The sequence below is a fragment of the Anopheles arabiensis genome, chromosome 3 (assembly GCF_016920715.1).
Source record: "Anopheles arabiensis isolate DONGOLA chromosome 3, AaraD3, whole genome shotgun sequence".
Classification (NCBI taxonomy): Eukaryota; Metazoa; Arthropoda; class Insecta; order Diptera; family Culicidae; genus Anopheles; species Anopheles arabiensis.
This window is the reverse complement of record NC_053518.1, coordinates 20,370,816-20,391,320: the sequence shown is the minus strand read 5'-3', so window position 1 is coordinate 20,391,320 and position 20,505 is coordinate 20,370,816. Positions and strand designations below refer to the sequence as shown.

The following is a 20,505-nucleotide window of genomic DNA, read 5'->3' as shown; positions in this document are numbered from 1 at the left end:
ATCATCACTGAAGATTCATATGAATGAATCTCAACGAAAGATTCACCACAACCCAACACTAGTTTGTACGCGGTGAGAACACTGATTAACTGCACACGACCTGGTGGGTATGGTAAATTTATTGTAACTTAATTCAAATACACCATTAACAATCACTCAACAAACTTTTCTGAGCACGATTTCACATGTAAGAAGGAGTAGAAGAACGCACGAATGGAGGATGGGATATGTTAAGTTAAGCTTCGTTTCGCTCGCTCCACGACTCCAAAACCCAGCAATGGGAGAAGAGGGTAATTTTACAATTGAGTTTACCTATTGGAAAGGAGCGTAACACTTCAAAACAACCGTAAAACTACGTAGAAGAACAAAACAAAATGGATGATATAGTATTGCTGTAAGTATTGTTTTTTTCCGTGCAACACACACACAGCTAAAGCTCGCTGAACACGGAAGATGATGCGCTCCACAAACAATGCTGCCAACTGGCTGACGGTGCTGACGAGCTGTTCCCTTTACATATCTAGCCATACACTTTACGGGTCACTAACTTAAATCACATCGAATTGTTGATGAGGCGCTACTTCCTGGCCGTTAACTACAGGGGGAGGGGAAACCTATGATGGGAAGTTCTGCGGAGCGTTTTTTTTGTTTCTGTGTTTTTCATCCTAATTATAACGATCATCATAGAAATTCTTTTTTATAACAAATTTCCTTTTTTTTTTCTTTAAACTTCTAATTATTTTTGTTCTTCTTACTTTTTGCATTCAATCAAGGTTGTAAAAACACACTGTTGCTTAATTTGGTGCTACCATGTACATACATACTGTCCCTTTTCTCTACCCCTATCGTCTCAAACGCACTCCAAACCGTAATCCTCTCCTAGCTACTGCTACACATACCTCGGGGGAGAATCGCGTTGCAATTCCTTCGTTTCCGTCGCCGCCGTCTCCTAATAATCGAGCGCCCATTCGTTCTCCTGCAGGAACGCGTCCACCACCTCCTTCATCGAGTAGTTCGATATCAGCTGGTCCTGCGTCAGTTTGACGCGCGTTACCGGATCGAAGTGGCCGACCCGCTGCAGATGCTCCTCGATGTCCTTCCGCTCGTACGTCATGCCGGACGGTGTGATGACGGGATCTACCAGCAGCTCGAAGCTGATCTTACCGCACAGGTAGTCAGGTACCTCTCGTTTCTAGGGTGGATGAAAGGGAGGATGCGGATAAATAAAAGGCGGAGAAATAAAAACCTGCCCCATGCTTACCCGTCGCCTATCGTCCACCTTTGCAAACAGATTGTTTAATTCAGTCATATGATTTTCCTGCAATCGAAAGCAATAATTGGGTTAGAAAAGAGTGTTTTCTTTTAAACCTTTTAGCAAAAGGCAAAACACTTACGCCCTCTCGCTCTATCTCCATCGCCTTTTCCTTGAGCGTTTCCTCGTTGATCGTGTCGTCCACCTTCAGCTTGGCCATACGGTTTTCCATATCTTCCGTGATAAGTCTACCCGTAACCGTAAAAAAAGAAGGATGAAAAACCATTAATTCCTGCCATCAAAAGCACCCCCTCCTTTCCACAGTTCAGCTACCTATTTAGATACGATTGCAGTTCAATCTCCTGACATATGCGCTTCTCCTCCTGTATGTTCCAGCGCTTCTTCCGCGCCAGCCGCAGCTGGGATGCAATATCGTCCCCGAAGTTGAGCTTCTGCTCCTTGGCCAGATCGTGGGCGCGCTGCAGGTGCTTGATCGCTTCGTCGAACGATTCCAGCTCCATCAGGCTGAGGCCGAGAAAGAAGTGCCCTTTGACGAGGTTCGGGTCCATATCGAGCGCCCGCCGGCAGTCGACGCAGGCCGTCTCCCAGCGCTTCATTTTGATGTGGCAGAGGGCGCGGTTCGTAAAGTAGGTGGCATTTGTGGAGTTTTTGATCTGCGAAGAAAATGTAGAAATAAACAGCTATATTAGGGACCGGTTTGATTCGGGATTTTTGGGCTTTTGTACTAAAACTAACTACACACTACTACACACACAAATCGAGCATCGAACACGCTGTGGTGAAACATGATACCGAAACCCCGAAGCATACCGGCGCACGTGCGCCCTTTGCTTGCGTCACGTGCGGCTATGCGTATCGAACGTACCGGAACACGCTTTGGTCACATTGGCGTAGGTCAAAAACGCTGCCCACGTAGGCACCGTACAATGACATCTTTACTCCCTGTGGCTAGACGTGTTTGCACTCGAGTATAGCCTCACAAAACGTGTGTTAAAGGCACAAAGAAAAACGTTTAAAATTGCAAGAAGGTAGAAAATTGTGCAACACATACTTTAACCTATTCAATACTGCAACGCAATCAAAGCTAAAGTTATAATTTTAACCACCTTAAAGGTGGCCTAAGACGAGCGCTGGTCGGTAGCTGCGGTGGCTCCTAACTGTAGCGATTTTAATCCAATTAGCCGAAAAGCCCGCAAACAAGCCCGCAATGTACGTCGGGAGGTACCAATAAGCTTATGCACTCGTTGCTCCCGAAGCATGCCGTGAATGTTTCATTCATAAATCGTAGCAACGAGCATACGTCAAGGGAAGGTTCACGCGTGACGACATTCGCGCGACAATAAGCTGATCATGGGCGCAAAGCAAAGTAAAATGCCGCAAGGAATTAGAGATTTCATGAAAAGGCAAACAGAAAAAAAAATCCAAACGACAACAGAGCTTTACTGCTATAAAATCGATCCATTTGAATGCAAAACGATAAGGTTGAATGGTAACGGCAAGTTGTGATTAACGGTCCATTAGCACCAATCAATTCGTTCAATCGTACAACACAAGGCTAATTTTAATGCTAATGACCTTATAGGAAGGACCGATATGCTTGGATATTGGACATAAAACATTTCGATTGTATGCTTTCCTTTAGTGTTTTGTTACACGTTGCCGTTTATCGAGTGAAAATATCACACGCAATCGTGACGATCCGTTCCATCCATCCATGGAGAGCATTTACTTTTGCTTACTTTATTCTACTACCTCACCCGAACCAAGCTCACAATTGATAGATTCGTCGAGTGTGTTAATTAATTCGAACTTTCGTCTAGCGACACAATCCGCTCCGGCTCCGGGCACGAGCATAGCTCAACAATGGAAGGGCAATTTCCCTCTAAAAGCAAACCCTAAAGCTATGCGTAAAGGTTGTGCGAGGATACAGCAACAAACCTTCCCCAACAAAACACTCTCCACCCATTTTTCTAGCTGATTGGTGGGGTTAGTAGAAACAAAAACGCAATCCCCCCTTATCGATAAAACGATAACCTTGAAATGGGTTAAGAGCCCACCACTTTGGGGAGGTTTTTTTTTCTTCTTTTTGTTCGCTACGCCATTTCGAGCCGTGCTGGAGCCCGAACAAACCCATTAGAAAAGGACATATTCATGTCAAAAAGCTCATTTGACTGGGGGGGTCCTTTCGTGACTAAAACATGCACAAATTATGCCTTCCCCCTTTTTATCAGGAACGTTATGAGCATACGGTGGAAGCAGCAGCAGCAGAACGAGGCAATGAATGGACAGATTATTGACATCCGAGTGCATTCAGGCATCGAACGGTGCATCGAGGAGTAGAGCCCCAGCCAAGTAGGACGGCGGACCTGAAATGCAGCCTAATTGTTCGGAGGTTTGTCCCCAAGCCTAGCCCCAACCTATTTTCCCACACTGCAGATTAGAACAAAAACGTGTGCCGAGTTGCATCACGCGATCAGGGCGAATTATGCGAGCGAATCAATGATGATGATGATACTTACGATTGCTTTCGTGTACAGATTGACGGCATCGTCGTACTTCCGGGCGGAGAAGAGCCGATTGCCTTGATCCTTTAGCTCGACGTCCGACAGATTCGCCGTGGAGTACATATGCTTGCTCATTGTTGGGATGTATCCGGGTTTCGGTGGGCCGCACAGGGGGACCGTTTCTTTCTGTTTGCTTCTTTTCTTTCGGGCACAACTTTCGCGCACGGGCCCGCTTGGAGGCCGGATGGACTTGGGTCTTCTAGTTCAGCATCGAGCCAGGCATACTTTCAATGCACTTGTAAGGAGTGTGCAGCAATGCCACTCAGCAATCCGTTTCCAAGCAGCAGCAGAAACCAGGAATCACTTCACTACTCTACCCTGACCACAGTACATTCCAGCCAGGTGTTCCAGTGTGGCGTTCCAATAAAATGCGGACCTAATTGTCACACACACACGGCGACCCAAAATAGTTTCCTCACTGCTCTACTAACAAGGGAGGAAGAGGGAAAATATCAATCCGCCCCACCACCACTGCCACAGCCAACCAAAAACACAACACAGCCGAGCTGCAGCTGGGCGAAAGCGAATGCACCGAAACTCGACCGTGTGGGAAAACTGAACACAAAACTCGGTCACACACGCACACGACAGCCCTCCCCCCGCGGGTATGATTGGGAAATTAATTCGTATTTGCTGTTCGGTACGCCTGCAGTCCCTCTGTGGCTGGTCGATTTTCGTCACGCACAACACATGAAATCCCTTTGATTTTTTTTTGTTGTTTTTTGTTGGAGTGTATTTTCTTTCTTCTCTGGCAATTGGCAACTGTCATTCGAAATTTCTCCACCCGCCGAGCATTTTGGCGGCCAGCCCTTGCTCGAAACGTCAAAAACCGTCACAACTACCCAGCCAGACAGCCTTCTGCTAATTTACCCATTCGAGCAGTTGTTTTTGTCTGGAACAACAGTAATTGAAGAGCAATTTAGCGGTACGTTGTCGTTTGTTGTCGGTGAAAAGTTGTTAATAAGAACATAAAGTGTATTATTTTAACGTACTTTTAACGGAAAAAGACGTCAACGAGATGTTCAAAACGAGACGTGGCGAGATGTTATTCTTGCTAATTTAAAATCCTTCTCCGGGCGAAGCGGCTATTCCAGTCGAGATTGCTGAAAGCTGTAATCATTTGTATAACTTGTGGAAAACGATTAAATAAAAACATGAAACTATAATTTAACGCATTTCGTGTTATTTATTAACAATTTGGCCGAGAAAAAAATCACAATAACATAGAGGAAGCATAGAGAAAAGGATCAATCAAAACTGCTCGAAAAGCTAAATTAACGACTGCTAATTTGCCATAGAATTACTATTAAATTACCGATGATTTTGCGGTAAGATAGGGATAATTTTAGCTCAATTTATCTGGCTGGTTACTTTCGAAAAGCATCGCCAGAGAGGAAAAATCGCACCGATTTGGAGCGTTGACGAGTTCACGAAACCCAGGTTTTTAGCCTGCGGGCAAAAGTGGTGAAACCGTACGTCATTGTTTGAAGCACAGGGTGTAGCTGACAATTTTGACCGTTATTTTTAAATTGCTGAAATATATTTTAAAATGTGCGGAAAATATAGCGTTTTTTTTAAATCATCAAACAATAAAATGTTTCCGTGCAATAACAAAAACCATACAAACAACTAGATTCACCTTTCTTCAAATGATAGAGTTTATTACACTGCCAATCCCGTTTGAAGCTTTGTTTTCGCTGTGTCCCCACGCTTAAATTACGAAGGAATTTTACATGGTTGTTTGTGTTTGTTATCATTTCCTGGTTGCAACTGTGGAACTGTTCCATTTGTTTTATCTTTCTTTCTTTTCTATCTTTCGTCCTGTAGATCGTCCTCTGCAGGAGTAAAACAGCAGTAGTAGTAAAACGGAAAATGAGCGGCATCGACGCGCAGTGGGTTGTGTTTGTTCTTCGGGTACTACACGTACTACTACTACCACTACTACGCCACCACCGTGCCCGCGACCAATGCTTTTTTCTATTGCCACCTTGCGCGCCTTGAGTACTGTGTGTATATTCGAATGAATGAGGGGGAAAAAAAGAATGAGGAATAGAAGAAATAATGTGCAATTGCCTACAAACTCCTCCACCGGGGTTGTTGGTTTATGTTTCAGCGCGTTTTTATGTTGTTTTCCACTTTTTTTTAATCAGCTTCTTCCATCTCTCGTTAGCTTCTCTCGCTCCGCTTCATTTTGAATCAACTTCTCTCTTTCTCTCTCCCCACTTCACTTCTCTCTTTTGCACTGTATTGCAATTTTGTTTCAAATACATTCCGATCCTGTCTGTTAAGCGCATCCTTCTTCTTCTTCTTCTGCTTCTGATTACAACATCCTTCCCCGCTTTTAAGCCGCTCTTCGACAGTTCACTCTTCTCCCTATCCATGGTCCCTGCCTTTCGTCGTATCTGCCTAACCGAAATTTTCTGACATACATAAAACAGTTGCTATAAAATTGAAATTGTATTTTTGTTTAAAATAATTTCGTGCCGTCACGTCTTGCACGGGGGCCCTTCAACTCTCTGCCCTTGTATTGCGTTTGCACACTTTTGTGCCATATTCACCACGAAACTCACAATCAGTTTAAGAATTAGGAATGGGAATCGATCGATAGATTCGAAACCCACCCCGCCGCTGTTGGTTTGGTTTGTTAATCCGAAGCAGACGGGCACGGCACTAAGGGCCGGACGGTCTTGCTCCCAAAAAAAGCAAATTGGAAGGAAATGACTTCAAAAACGTTAAAAACATCATTCTAACTTATTCTTTACACACATTACACGCACCAGCTACAGTACACTGGTGCTGGATAAAAGGGAAACCTGAAAATGATAACCCTTGTCACCTTACAGCAGGAAAACTTGAAGCATTCAGTTCGGCGGATGACGAAGAACACGTCCATGAACAGTGTGCCAAAGGGCAATCTTAGCTGGCTGGCTGGCTTGATTCCATTCCTCCCTGCTTTCCCCCCCCCTCCCCCCTCTCATCCCTCCCCCTCTTCCCTTTCACTAATTCCACAACGCTTGTCCCAACCCTCCCATCCCACCCTCCCCCCCATTCCCCTGTTCGTACACTTGCGTGCACCACTCACTGGTGTCCGTGTGAGCCAATGTTGATGTGATGTACCATCCTCTGGCCCCACCAGCGCTCCAGATCGAATGGTGTGAATCCGGACAATCGCGGCTCCGTGCCACTCTTGTAGAATACTGGCGCCTTTTGGCTCTTGTCGGTAGTTATCTGCAAAGGGGCAAAGGGGTAGAGAAACCAGAAACAGATGAGTTTAAAGATGGCCAAATGGTTAAATGGTTAAAAAAGAAGAAACAAAATGCTCCAAGATGGCGTTGCTTAGCAATCCATGGCTACCCACGGAACGACTCTCAAAGCAGGGGGGGGGGGGGGGGGAGTTGCACTTTGTAGTTTCAAATTTACCGCGCGAAAGTGAAAGTGTTCCGAGTCCAGGTAAGCACAGGGCCGCTAACAACGTACCTGCCGTTGGCCTCATTTGCTGAAGCTAGAGCGAATAAATGGCACTTACACTATTCCATGCTTCGTTTATGTATCGAATGAGCTCGTCATGCTGCGAATGTTGAATCTGTGCGGTTTGCTGCGGTGGCTGCTGTGGCTGCTGCTGCTGCTGGTGCACTTGCTGTGAGTGCTGCTGCTGCTGCTGGTTCTGCTGCATCGGGTGCATTACCGGATGCATCGCCGAAGGAGGCGCCACCGACGACGGCGGCGGTGGCCCATTACTGCTGCCGCCATTGTTCAGCATGGCACCGGCCGTGGCCGACACCAGGTTTTGCTGTGGTTGGTAGGACGGGGCGTGATTCTGTGGATGCATATCCCGGCCGCCCATGCCGCCCGGTCTTCGCATCACGCCCGGTGACATCGACATGCCTCCCTGCCGTCTGCAATGGAAGGGGACAAATTGTGATCAGCAAATCTGTGTGGCACAACAACAACGCTACGGATAAGAATGCGCGCGCCCATGTCTGGCCAAACTTGTGCTGCCTTGTGTTAATTGTCAATCGTAAACAAATCGACAAAACGGACGATGAAAGAAAAATACACACAAATGGGCGCCCAGCGAACGTACACAACATTACGGACACAAGGTCATATACACCAGCACGGTGCACACATCCACACACACACGCACACACGCGCGGGAATTTCCACCTACATACGATGAAAGGCACTCTCGTCCTCGGCCAAACAAAAAACGGGAAGAAGCACCAGGGCTTTGGTGCGAAAAGGGAAGGAAAGCATGATGCTCCACCACAGCGCGGGCGATGATTGTTTCGCTTGAAGCAACGTATGCGGAAGTACATTCCTGGAGTTTTCTTCGCGTGAACCCGATTTCTTCGGCCGTAGGCCTACACCACACTACGTGTGTCTCGCTCGGGTGCGGACACGCTTGCTCTGTCACACTAACGCGCGAAACCCACTTGGCCACTTGGCGCACAGCAGCATATATCTACTTACACCATATTTCGATCCATCTCTTTGTCAGCGTTTGGTGAAAAGCGGGATGACTCCAACCTAATGGTGTGCTGGTGTGCCTATCAGCTGTACCGTACGGTAGATTAGCACGATCGTCCCCAGTTCTGGCAGTCCCAAAAAACGATGGTGCAGCGTTCACCCAAAACACGAATGCGCTTTTACCCTCTTGAGTTCGTCTGTCCCTCCGTCCGTCCACCCTTTGCGGACGGGTTTTGCGCGTTGCTAATGATGACGATGATGAATATGAGGGGTGCTGCTGCTGCTGCTGCTGGTTGCACGGTTCGACCCGAAATTGTTTGGGTAGTGCTGATGCTGCTGCTGCTTTGGAATCGAGGGTGCGGAATGCAATCACAACGTGCCACCGTACAGGTTGCTTACGAGGCGGGTGTCGCGTTTTGCTGCCTGTATTCCTGCCCTGTCCTTTTGCCTTCGCTTTTTGAGGGTAAAACAGAAAACGAAAATAAAATTTCACCTCTTTTCTGTTTGATGGCTTTTGTTTTGACAAGCGCGTCTTGCAGCTCGGGTTTCGAGCAGCAATTACCACAGTAGATGCGTTCGAGCTGTCAGGCATTTAAAAAAAAACCGTTAACGATGTTTAGGTAAAAATGCGGTTATAATGCTATGATGTCTCAAGAACCGTACGCCAAACACAGGAATATTTTCAATAAAGCTGTTTCTTGAGCACTGAAGTAAGTCAAGATAGGTCAAGATAGGTTCAATCCGACCCGACCCGACCCGAACTCGCTGCACCAACGGGTCGGAGTCGCTTATGCTTTCTCGCACCTACTGATCTATCGGGTCGACCCGAACTCGCTGCACCCGCGGGTCGGATTTGATTCCGACTACGACCTAGCGAACCCGCTGCACCCACGGGTCGGAATCGATTCCGACTGGCTTGCACCCGACTCCGGGGCGGGTCGTGAAATGAATCGTATGACCCAACACTACCAGATATCATTCTTTATCTGCTTCTTTGGCACAACAACCGCTGTCGGTCAAGGCCTGCCTGTACCCACTAGTGAAGTGAGCTTGGCTTTCAGTAACTTATTGTTACCATAGCAGGATAGTCAGTCCTACGTATGGGGGCACGGTCTATTCGGGACTTGAACCCATGACGAGCATGTTGTTACGTCGTACGAGTTGACAACTGTACCACCAGGCCGGCCCCCAGACATCATTAAATCAATAAATTCGTAGTGCCTCAAGAACACATGCAGTGGTCCCATTGGTAAAAGTGTTTGGCATTGACAAAGTTGTGAATGCCTAAGTGCCACAAATTCACTAAACTACCACTAAACGACCACGTATCTGACCACGCGACCATTCATATAGGGTTTTGGTCAGATTGTTTGAAGGCTATATAGGCCATGATTATATGATGTTAGGGCGGTGGTAACGCTGGTCGGATGCAATTTAACAGATTAAGCTTAAACGACTCTTGACTTAAATTGATCAAGAAGAAGATTTCCAAAGCAAATTAAAGAGAAATTACTCACGCTTTTGCTCTGAGGAGTTGCTTTGCGATCCTTTCCAAGAATTTTCAAAACTGCAACTGTCCGCATAAAAAAGGCCGTTCAAAAGGTCTTTTTTGAAAAATTCGATTAGTTTGACATATCACCAAAACGAAATTGCTCTTTGGGCTTGTCACCGGTTTTGACGTTTGCACATTTAAATTTCATTCCAAACAACGCCAATTTCGAAAACCGCTCTTTGCCGTATCCGCTAACCGCAAAGTGCTGCAAACTCGAACACATCGCGTCGCGGTGAGGAGTTTAGCTGAAAAGAACAAAAGGTAAGCAATCGGCTATCATTTGTAAGTGAAACAAAACCACGTTAGATTAGAGAATAGAACACTTCCGAGCGCAAGTGAAGCCGCATCCCAACCGTATCTCGGTTGACAGCTCGGCTTTTTTCCGATTAGCGCGCGCTCTTTCGCACTGCCGGCGTCACCGCAAACGAAAGCTGCAGCTGTTGTGTTTGTCCACCTCGGGTCTGGCAGAAGCTGGTTTCATTCGCACATCAGATCTCGCAGGTAAGCAACACAAGCGCAAGTGTCCGGCTGTGGGAAGCTGGAGAAAACGCCGGAAAAAAGTGATTTTTCCCTGCCTGCTTAGTTGTTTCCTCTGCCGGGTAGGAACGCACACATACGCGGGCCGGGTGGTGCAGGGTACTGTGGGTGACGCCGTGATCAAATCTAGAGTCCCTGCGAGTGTGTGTTTGCGAAAAAAGACTAAAGTGTGCTGACGGTAGATTTTTTTTTCTGTTTCGTTTCGCTCGCCTGTTTTTAGCTATAGGTCAACATTTTCAGCGTCACAAACTAACTTGGTGTTTCGGGTTTTTTTCAGGTGCGCGCGCGTGTTTGTGTGTTTGTGTGTGGTTCCGTGTGTGCGGGTAGTGCTTGCCAACAAAACAAGCGAACAGCGAGGGTGATTACTGGTGTGTTTTTCGGTCCAATATTCTGCTCTGGTCGAGGACATCCGGCAGCAGCAGCAGCAGCAGCTTCCCCACAGCAACAAACCCGCCGTTGCCGCAGTCTACTGCGCTGAGAATAACGATCTTGGTTGGGAACGCGAAGAGAAGCTGCTCTGGTACGCGAAGAATAAGCCGCAGCAATGACCGACATCCGGGTAAGTGGAAATTTCCTCGCCCCAAAACCCCAAACCAGGCGTAGGTTTATTATGGTGAAGCGCACCAAATTACCGGTAGTGTGTGTTCCGGTTGTGACAACCTAGCTGCAACTTGTAGGAGCTTGTCTTTTTTCGATTTAATTTTGCTGTCTTTGGAAGCTCAAGGCTATTTCACGCTTCCCAGAAATGTACCTGTAAATCTACACGAAAGGAGAATTTTTTTTTAAAATAACTAATCAGAAGCCATCATTGCCCAGCAATTGTTCTCGCGGGGTACGCTTCGGCGTTTGGTTTTGCGGCGGAATTTGCCTGAAGCCGCCATTTTTGTGTTTAACGCGCTCTGGCGGCGAGCTGTGCTACTCTTGCGTCCTGCTCGCACACACACAAGCGCGGCAACCGATTAGGTCGGGTGAAAGCGAGATAGCACGCTGTAGCGGTGCAAAAACAACTACACACACTTTGCAACGGATTGATTCGAAGCGGCGGGGGCTGGCTACTTGGAGGGTTTATGTTTGGCTTTGTAGAGACAGACAGGAAGATCAATCGACGCTAAAAAGCACAGGAAAATCATTTTTATCTCCTAAATTGCGTAAAATGAAAATGAAAGCAAAAATAACGACATTTTGGGGTACATACATTAATAATTAGAAATAACACATGCATATGTAATTGAAAACACTTACTTCTTATGGGCAGTTTTAAAACAATTCGCTTTTTTACCAATTTTAGGCAATGTTTGCCAACCAGCAAAATGGCTCGGGAGCTGCCGCCGCTGCCGCCACAGCGAGCCCGAAGATTGGCGGTAAATCGATCGAAAAGATTTACCAGAAGAAATCGCAGCTGGAGCACATCCTGCTCCGACCGGACACATACATCGGGTCGGTCGAGATGGTAAAGGAACCGATGTGGATATTCGACAAGGAGGCGAACAAGATGGTGCAGCGCGACATCACGTACGTCCCGGGGCTGTACAAGATCTTCGACGAGATTCTGGTGAACGCGGCGGACAACAAGCAGCGCGACCCGAAGATGAGCACGATCAAGGTGGAGATCAACCAGGAAACGAACACGATCTCGGTGTGGAACGACGGCCACGGCATACCGGTGGTGATGCACAAGGAGGAAAAGATGTACGTGCCGACGATGATCTTCGGCCATCTGCTCACCTCGTCCAACTACAACGACGAGGAGGAGAAGGTTACGGGCGGCCGCAACGGGTACGGTGCGAAGCTGTGCAACATTTTCAGCACAAAGTTTACGGTCGAGACGGCGTCGAAGCAGTACAAGAAGTGCTTCAAGCAGACCTGGGGCGACAACATGTCCAAGACGACGGAGCCGAAGATCAAGGAGGACTTTTTCGGCAATGACTACACCAAGATCACCTTCTCGCCCGATCTGAGCAAGTTCAAGATGGAGAAGCTGGACGACGATATCGTCGGGCTGCTGTCGCGCCGTGCGTACGATGTGGCCGCGTCGACCCGGGGCGTCAGCGTCTATCTGAACGGGACGCGCGTGCCGGTGAAGAACTTCAAGGACTACATCGATCTGTTCCTGCGCGACACGACCGACGACGTGGGCGCACCGGTGAAGATGTGCTACGAGTCGGTGAACGAGCGCTGGGAGGTGGCGGTCGCCATCTCCGAGCGGGGCTTCCAGCAGGTCTCGTTCGTGAACTCGATCGCGACGACCAAGGGCGGTCGGCACGTCGACTACGTGTCCGACATGATCGTGAAGCAGCTGATCGAGGTGCTGAAGAAGAAGAACAAGGGCGGCGTCACGATCAAGCCGTTCCAGGTGAAGAACCACATGTGGGTGTTCATCAACTGTCTGATCGTGAACCCGACGTTCGACTCGCAGACGAAGGAAAACATGACGCTGCAGTCGAAAAGCTTCGGCTCGAAGTGCGCACTGTCGGAGAAGTTCATCACGGCTGTGTCGAAGAGCGGCATCGTCGAGTCGGTGCTGCAGTGGGCCAAGTTTAAGGCGCAAACCGACCTGGCCAAAACGTCCGGCTCGAAGAAATCGAAGATCAAGGGCATCCCGAAGCTGGAGGACGCGAACGATGCCGGCTCGCGCAACTCGCTCAACTGCACGCTTATCCTCACCGAGGGAGACTCGGCCAAAACGCTCGCCGTGTCCGGGCTGGGGGTGGTCGGGCGCGACACGTACGGCGTGTTTCCGCTGCGCGGTAAGCTGCTGAACGTGCGCGAGGCAACGCACAAGCAGATCCTGGAGAATGCGGAAATTAACAATCTGATCAAGATCCTCGGCCTGCAGTACAAGAAGAAGTACCTCACGATGGACGACCTGAAGACGCTCCGGTACGGCAAGGTGATGATCATGACCGATCAGGATCAGGACGGGTCGCACATCAAGGGGCTGCTGATTAACTTCATCCACACGAACTGGCCGGAGCTGCTGCGGCTGCCGTTCCTGGAGGAGTTCATTACGCCGATCGTGAAGGCGACGAAGAAGAATGGCGAGGAGCTGTCGTTCTTCTCGCTGCCCGAGTTCGAGGAGTGGAAGGCGGAAACGGCCAACTCGCACACGTACAACATCAAGTACTACAAGGGTTTGGGTACGTCCACGTCGAAGGAGGCGAAGGAGTACTTCCAGAACATGGAGCGGCACCGGATCCTGTTCCGGTACGAGGACACCGGGGACGACGATGCGATCATGCTCGCCTTTTCGAAGAAGGCGATCGAGCAGCGCAAGGACTGGCTGACGGCGCACATGGAGGAGTGCCGGCACCGGAAGTCGGTCGGGCTGCAGGAGCGCTACCTGTACACGAAGACGACCAAGGAGATCAGCTACAAGGACTTCGTCAACCTGGAGCTGGTACTGTTCTCCAACTCGGACAACGTGCGCTCCATTCCGTGCATGCTGGACGGGTTGAAGCCGGGCCAGCGCAAGGTGCTGTACACGTGCTTCAAGCGTGACGACAAGCGCGAGGTAAAGGTGGCCCAGCTGGCCGGTTCGGTGGCGGAAAAGTCCGCCTACCATCACGGCGAGATGTCGCTCTGCTCGACGATCATCAACCTGGCGCAGAACTACGTCGGCAGCAACAACATCAATCTGCTGTACCCGGGCGGTCAGTTCGGTACGCGGCTGACGGGTGGCAAGGACAGCGCCAGCCCCAGGTACATCTTCACGATGCTGTCCGCGCTGACGCGGCACATCTTCCATCCGCTCGACGATCCGCTGCTGGAGTACCAGTACGAGGATAATCAGCGCATCGAGCCGGTTTGGTATCTGCCGATCATTCCGATGCTGCTGATCAACGGGGCGGACGGTATCGGCACTGGGTGGGCTACGAAAATCCCCAACCACAATCCGCGCGACGTGATTGCCAACATTCGGCGCATGCTGAACGGCGACGAGCCGAAGATGCTGACGCCGTGGTACAAGAACTTCCGCGGCGTGATCGAATCGGTCGGACATCAGAAGTACCTCACGGCGGGCACTGTGGGGCTGCTGGATGGGAAGAAGATTGAAATTTCCGAACTGCCGATCGGCACGTGGACGCAAACGTACAAGGAGAACGTGCTGGAACCGCTGCTGCACGGGTCGGACAAGGCGAAGGCGGTCATTGCCGACTACAAGGAGTACAACACGGACACGACCGTGCGGTTCGTCATCTCCTTCCTGCCCGGCGAGTACGAGAAGCTGTACGCGGAGGAGGGCGGCTTCCACCGGCTGTTCAAGCTGACCAGCTCGATCTCGACCGCGTCGATGAACGCGTTCGACGACAAGAACTACCTGAAGCGGTACGCGCACGCGAACGAAATCTTCATGGAGTTCTACACGGTGCGGCTCGACTTTTACGGCAAGCGGCGGGCGTACCTGCTCGGCATGCTGCAGGCGGAAGCGGACAGCCTGTCGGACAAGGCGCGCTTCATCATGGAGAAGTGCAACGGCACGCTGGTGGTGGAGAACAAGAAGCGCAAGGCGCTGATCGACGAGCTGATCAAGCGCGGCTACCGGGCCGACCCGATCCAGGAGTGGAAGCGCCGGGTGCAGACCAACGACGAGGAGGAGGAGGACCAGCAGGGCGAGGGCGAGGAGGAGGAAGAGCAGGAGGACGTGAAGCCGGGCAAATCGACGGCCGGCAAGGGCAAGGGTGCCGGCAGCTCGTCGGTCGATCCGGAGAAAGCGTTCCAGCGGCTGACCGATGTGAAGAAGTTCAACTACCTGCTGGGTATGTCGATGTGGATGCTGACGGAGGAGCGCAAGAATGAGATACTGAAGCAGCGGGACCAGAAGCTGGCCGAGCTGAAGTCGCTGGAAGCGAAGACGGTGCAGGGCCTGTGGATGGACGATCTCGATGCGCTGTCGCGCAAGCTGGACGAGGTGGAGGAGAAGGAGCGGCTCGATGCGATCAGCACGGAGAAGAAGCTGAAGGCGGGCATGATGAAGGCGAGCGCCGGCGGTGGTCGTGCGAAGGCCGTGTCGCGCAAGACGGCCCTCGACGACACGAAGCCGAGCGTCGATGCCGAGCCGGTACAGTTCCGGATGTCGGAGGAGATGATCAAGCGGCTGGAGCGGGCCGTCGCCGGCAAGGTGAAGAAGGAGAAGAAGGAACCGGGCGAGAATGGGGAGGAGGGTGGCGGCGAGATGGATGAGTTCGATGCGCTGGTGGAGGGTGGTACGGCGGGCGACAAGCCGAAGCCGAAACCGCGCGTCAAGAAGGAGCCGAAGGATCCGAAGGCGCCGAAAGCACCGCGAGCGCCGAGGGTGAAGAAGGAGAAGGGTTCGCCGGCCGAGAAGGGCAAGCGTGGACGGGTAAGTTGATGCACGAATGAAGGCACACAAGTTGTTTTGGGAAGGTGGTTCAAATTAGTGGAGAAAGTTTGGAATCGGAACTATCCGGTTCCGATTCTGGGTTCGGAATCAATGCTGTAGCTGATTTCAGAGACAACTTCGATTTTGGAATCAATTCCGATTCTGGAATCGATTCCGATTCCGGAGTAAGTTCCTGAGCTGACTCCGATTCCGCAATGGGCTCAGGAGTCAGAATCGTCATCGGAATCAGAATTGGCCTGAACATCTTAATCAGCCCCGGAATCGGTAACAGAATTGGCTCCGAAATCAGAAGAAGTTCTAGAATTGAAGTCAGAAATTTTAGAAACGAAATCAGTCCCGGTATCTCCAAAGACATGGATCGTTTTCGAGTAAATTTGGGTTCTTGGTGGCTATCGATACTATTGTAACTGCATAGGACCCAAACGACTATTCTCATGCAGATACCGAAATCGAATTTGATTCCGGAGCCGATTCTGATTGCGAAGCCGACTCCGATTCCGGAACCAGCTCCTGAGCCGAATCCAATTCTGATTCCGGAGCCGACTCCGATTCCAGAACCAGTTCCTAGGCCGAATCCAATTCTGATTACGAAGTCAACTCAGATTCCGGAACCAGTTCCTGAGACGAATCCGATTCCGGAGTCGATTCCAATTCTGGAGCTAATTCCGGAAACTTCTTCCGGACCTACTTTCCGAAATCGATTCCACACAAATTCAATTGCTGATGCATTTTTCTATTTTTCTCCCTTTCTTTCAACACATTGCAGAAGAAGAAGGCCACATCGTCCGACGAGGAGGATGCCTTTAACTCGGACCTGAGCGGTGATGATTTCGCTTCGCCGGTGAACGTCCCGACACGGGAGAAGACGGGGCGCCGTGCAGCTGCTGCCAAGGTAGGTTTCTTTCATTGCGTCTGACGCGAACAAACTGCGGACGCGGGAATGTTTAATGTAAACCGCTCCTTTCCCCTCCCCCCAACATTGACATTTACAGAAGGTGAACTATTCCGCAATGGACATGGGCGACGATGGCGAGGATGACGATTTCAACCGTTCCGATGACGAAATGTTCGACAACAATCCGGAGGGTGGCCGCAAGCCGGGCGCCGCCGATGACAGCGATGTGGAGGTGCAGGATGCGCCCGGTGCCTCCGTGATCGATCTCGACGACGACGACGACTCGTCGCCGGTGAAGAAGAAGCCGGGCCCGGTGAAAAAGCGTGCGCTTGGTCCGAAGGCGACGGAAACGACGGCGGGTACCAAGCGAGGCCGCAAGCCAGCGGGAAGCAGTAGCGAAACGGACAAACCGGTAAAGGTGAGTGTGTGTTAAGCGTCTGCATCTTAACAATTATGCTTTACTTATATTTAATTTGTTTTTCATTTCCATATGTTTGATGTTACAGAAAGCAAAGAAGAAGGTCATTGACTCTGAGGAGGAAGATTCGCCGTCGATGGATGACGATGATGATTCGGACTTCTAAAATGGGCGGTTGGCCGGGAGAAGTAGGAAGAGAGAAAGAGAGAGAGAGTTCGTGATTTTACTTTGTACACCAACCGTAGCGTTGAAAATCCCTTTATATGATAATTTTAAAACAAACCCCAATTTATATAAGCGCCGCCGGCCACCCCACCCCCCAAAATGATGAACTGCGCGCACACAGAGACACAGAGGGGAGATAGAGAAGCAAACGAAGTAGTGTTTAGAATATTGGAGGGAAATGAAAAGAAGAAGTAATTAGGGAACGATGAACTAAACAGAAGCAGAAGCAGTAGTGGCAGCGGCAGTAGCCGTTCTAATGTATTTCATTTCTTGTGCCGGCTAAAAGGTAAGCGATTATAGAAGTATTAGAAGCGAATAGATGCTTTAAACATGATGGCACGTTTGTTTTATGAGTGTGTGTGTGTCTGTGTACGTTTTGTGAATGCTTTTCGCTCGAAAGAGGGTAGAGTTTAGTGGGAAAAGGGGTTAGGTCTCAAAAGCAGAAGCTTTTTTCCCTCCATCTTGAGAGAAAGCGTTCTTAAATCGTTTAACGACATCACTACACAAACACTACACACGCACATAAGAAAAGCCCACAATTGGTAGTGTCCTGGTGTGTCCTGGCCCTTTCCCTTACAGTTACAGTGCAGTGGATTGTAACAGAACCATGAGGGATTAGTAATACAAACCTTCTTTTGTCAGCTAAATTAGCAGCAATAAAAATACACTCTCTATCTGGTAGGGCCAGAATAAAAGCAAATTATATGACACAGCCAACATTGCTAGAATAAGAAGTGGAAGAGGATGGATTGTTTTCCCCCGCGCCTATAACTGTAACCCGGTCTCACTACTCCGGCGTGTTTAGAGAGGGTTAGCGGGGCTCTGGGTGCGATTGTAGGTTGGGCATCTGTAGTAGTATTTTACACAACTTAAACGTATATCAAACTGAATACATTACCGTAAAACCAGCTATAAGTACCATGTACAATTTACATTTACAACCAGAAACCACTTCCCCCCGGTCGCGGAAGCTGAAAAAATCGACATTCTCACATTGCGCAAAACGCAGAATGTTGTCCCGTTTACTGCAACAGAACAGAAAACTTGAATTTTAAATGTAAAACAAAAGAATAAAAACGTGTGTGTGTGTGTATGTATGTAAGTTCAAAATGTACTCTTCTCTCCTTACTACCCACTACACTTTACAACTCTCCATATAGAATTTGGCCCCCTCGTACTTGATAGAAATTGCCAAAGTGGATCCGGATTTGTTTAGTTTTTTTTCGTCGTCTTAATTAAAATTAATACTTCAAATAAACACTGTAGATACTTTGTACATTGGGTTGATTTATTGTAAACAACGGCAGGCCGAAACATTGCCCAATATTGTGCTGTATTAAGAAGCAGCATGGTACATATGGAGCGGAAGTGTATCTTTCCTAACCCCAACATTGGGTTGATATGTTCAATAATCTTATCGAACACGTGGTAAAACACGCCGCGCACAAGCATGCGACATTGAAGAGTATTGGCGTTGAAACACACAACATGATGATCAACTTCAAGGCTGATCGAGTTGTTAACAGAATATCATCAACAAAGAAAGCCATGACTTTTAGCCAGCAATGGGACGTTTTCGTCTTGAGCATTAGCGAAACAAATGCTACATACTGAAAGCGATCTTAGAACGAAAGGATTGCGTCTGAAGAAGCATCTTGTATTGAGCTACCTGTAGAAGCATTTTTACAAAATGGCAGCAAAATGGGTGGGAGAATCAGTGAAAAGCGTTACAGATTTAGAGAGGATTAGATCGTTATAGTCCTTCGGTTCTATATGGATACCTTGGGCTCTATAGCTTGTCGTCGGAATCGTTAGAATCTCACAGAGGACTGAGGCAAGGTGACGGACTCTCCTGTCTGTTCTTCAACATCGCCCTGGAAGGCGTCATTCGAAGCGCAGGGCTAGACAACGACATCTGTGGCAATATCCTCTACCGGTATCTCCAATTTCTTGCCTTCATGGATGACATCAGCAGCGAAATCCCAGGAGACGCATTGTGTAGGGGAATCGTGCGTACTATGTGCTTCACCGACTGCTGAGATCCAGAAGACTTCGAGTCCGCAGGTAATGTGAGCTCTATCGCACATTGTTTCGCCCGGTGGTCCTCTACGGGCACGAGTCCTGGACCATCCGAGCAGAGGATGCAAACGCTCTGGGCGTGTTTGAGCGACGCAGCCTACGGACCATCTTGGGCAGTGTGTTCGAGCATGGAGCGTGGAGGAGAAGGATGAACTACGTGCATGCTGAACTGTACGGCGAACCGTGCAACCTGACGTTGGCGAAGGCTGGCAGGATCGAGCATCCTGGAGAATTATTGTTGACCGGGCCATGTCACATCGACTTGCTTTATCGTTAGCAGGATAACAAGAGGAGAGAGAGAGAGTCTTGGGGCGAACTGTACAAATTGACCGTCCCGTAATGTCTTCAATATGGCTAGAAATCTTGCCCATTATTCGATGGAGGCCCTGTGGCCGCAAGGACCTTGAAGTAGCTTTTCTTACCGCCGCTCCGATTCCTTCAAACCCGCCACTGGTTCGATGCTTAATCTGGAGAAGCATTTTTGAGTGGGAAGCGTTTTGACAGCCGTTAGACTGATCGCTCGATCGATCTCTCCGTAAAAGCAAGCGTTTTGTGATATTCTAGGCCAGGGGTCTCCAAACTTTTCAGTTCGCGGGCCGCATTGCTTCACAATCAACTTTGTTGAGGACCTTTTTGACGCTACCTTTAGAATGGGTGGAAGTTCAAATCTTGTTTTAATAAGAAAATACTAGCAAAATACATTTCTACACAATACATACACAATACAGCAAAATTTCTGGAGCTTTCTTTTATTGGATCTTGATTTTCGTCTTCCAGAATTAAAAAAATAAATGTTGATTGGTTAGTCAGAAAAGAAAGCTATTTAATTTAACCTTCACCCAGTCATCTCGCATTAAAGGCTCTTGAGGGCCGCATGCGGCCCGCGGGCCGTAGTTTGGAGACCCCTGTCCTAGGCCAACGATCGGCCGATTACGGCTGTTTGATATCGAGATGGCGGCTCTTAGCAGCTCCATATATTTCAAGTGAAACTATATGAACATTATTGTAGAATTTGGCTCTTTCGCTGGTAAAGTTTGCCGACCACTATGTCCTAGGCAAAATGTTCATGTGGGACGAAGGATTACGGCCAATTACAGTTCGATCCGATGCGAAATGAAGAAAAATGACAT

At 49.0% G+C, this 20,505-nt stretch overlaps 3 protein-coding genes across 3 annotated transcripts; 1 reads left to right on the top strand and 2 right to left on the bottom strand.

Annotated features, from left to right (window-relative positions):
- Positions 1–100: 100 nt before the first annotated feature.
- Positions 101–4,583, bottom strand: LOC120902024 (E3 ubiquitin-protein ligase CHIP). The gene is made up of 5 exons (XM_040310468.1): positions 3,793–4,583; positions 1,586–1,926; positions 1,395–1,500; positions 1,262–1,318; positions 101–1,192 (listed from the first exon to the last, which is right to left on the bottom strand). Exons 1-5 carry the CDS (start codon positions 3,910–3,912, stop codon positions 950–952), a joined length of 867 nt encoding a protein of 288 aa, XP_040166402.1. The 5' UTR covers positions 3,913–4,583; the 3' UTR covers positions 101–949.
- A 2,299-nt stretch (positions 4,584–6,882) lies between these two features.
- On the bottom strand, positions 6,883–8,820 carry LOC120903966 (MAPK regulated corepressor interacting protein 2). The gene is made up of 3 exons (XM_040313652.1): positions 8,311–8,820; positions 7,364–7,733; positions 6,883–7,065 (listed from the first exon to the last, which is right to left on the bottom strand). Exons 1-3 carry the CDS (start codon positions 8,325–8,327, stop codon positions 6,916–6,918), a joined length of 537 nt encoding a protein of 178 aa, XP_040169586.1. The 5' UTR covers positions 8,328–8,820; the 3' UTR covers positions 6,883–6,915.
- A 2,025-nt stretch (positions 8,821–10,845) lies between these two features.
- Positions 10,846–18,572, top strand: LOC120900648 (DNA topoisomerase 2). The gene is made up of 5 exons (XM_040307938.1): positions 10,846–10,955; positions 11,685–15,737; positions 16,525–16,650; positions 16,751–17,071; positions 17,160–18,572. Exons 1-5 carry the CDS (start codon positions 10,941–10,943, stop codon positions 17,235–17,237), a joined length of 4,593 nt encoding a protein of 1,530 aa, XP_040163872.1. The 5' UTR covers positions 10,846–10,940; the 3' UTR covers positions 17,238–18,572.
- The last annotated feature ends 1,933 nt before the right edge of the window (positions 18,573–20,505 follow it).

Bases quoted from the DNA above. Each gene is read 5' to 3' on its own strand.
- LOC120903966 (XM_040313652.1), bottom strand. The intron at 7,066-7,363 runs GTAAGTGCCATT...GCCCCTTTGCAG, and splicing joins TAAACGAAGCATGGAATAGT to ATAACTACCGACAAGAGCCA.
- LOC120900648 (XM_040307938.1), top strand. The intron at 15,738-16,524 runs GTAAGTTGATGC...AACACATTGCAG, and splicing joins AGAAGGGCAAGCGTGGACGG to AAGAAGAAGGCCACATCGTC. The intron at 17,072-17,159 runs GTGAGTGTGTGT...TTGATGTTACAG, and splicing joins AAACGGACAAACCGGTAAAG to AAAGCAAAGAAGAAGGTCAT.
- LOC120902024 (XM_040310468.1), bottom strand. From the start codon at position 3,912: ATGAGCAAGCATATGTACTCCACGGCGAATCTGTCGGACGTCGAGCTA. The intron at 1,501-1,585 runs GTAGCTGAACTG...GGTTACGGGTAG, and splicing joins CTGCAATCGTATCTAAATAG to ACTTATCACGGAAGATATGG. The intron at 1,319-1,394 runs GTAAGTGTTTTG...TTTCGATTGCAG, and splicing joins TGGAGATAGAGCGAGAGGGC to GAAAATCATATGACTGAATT.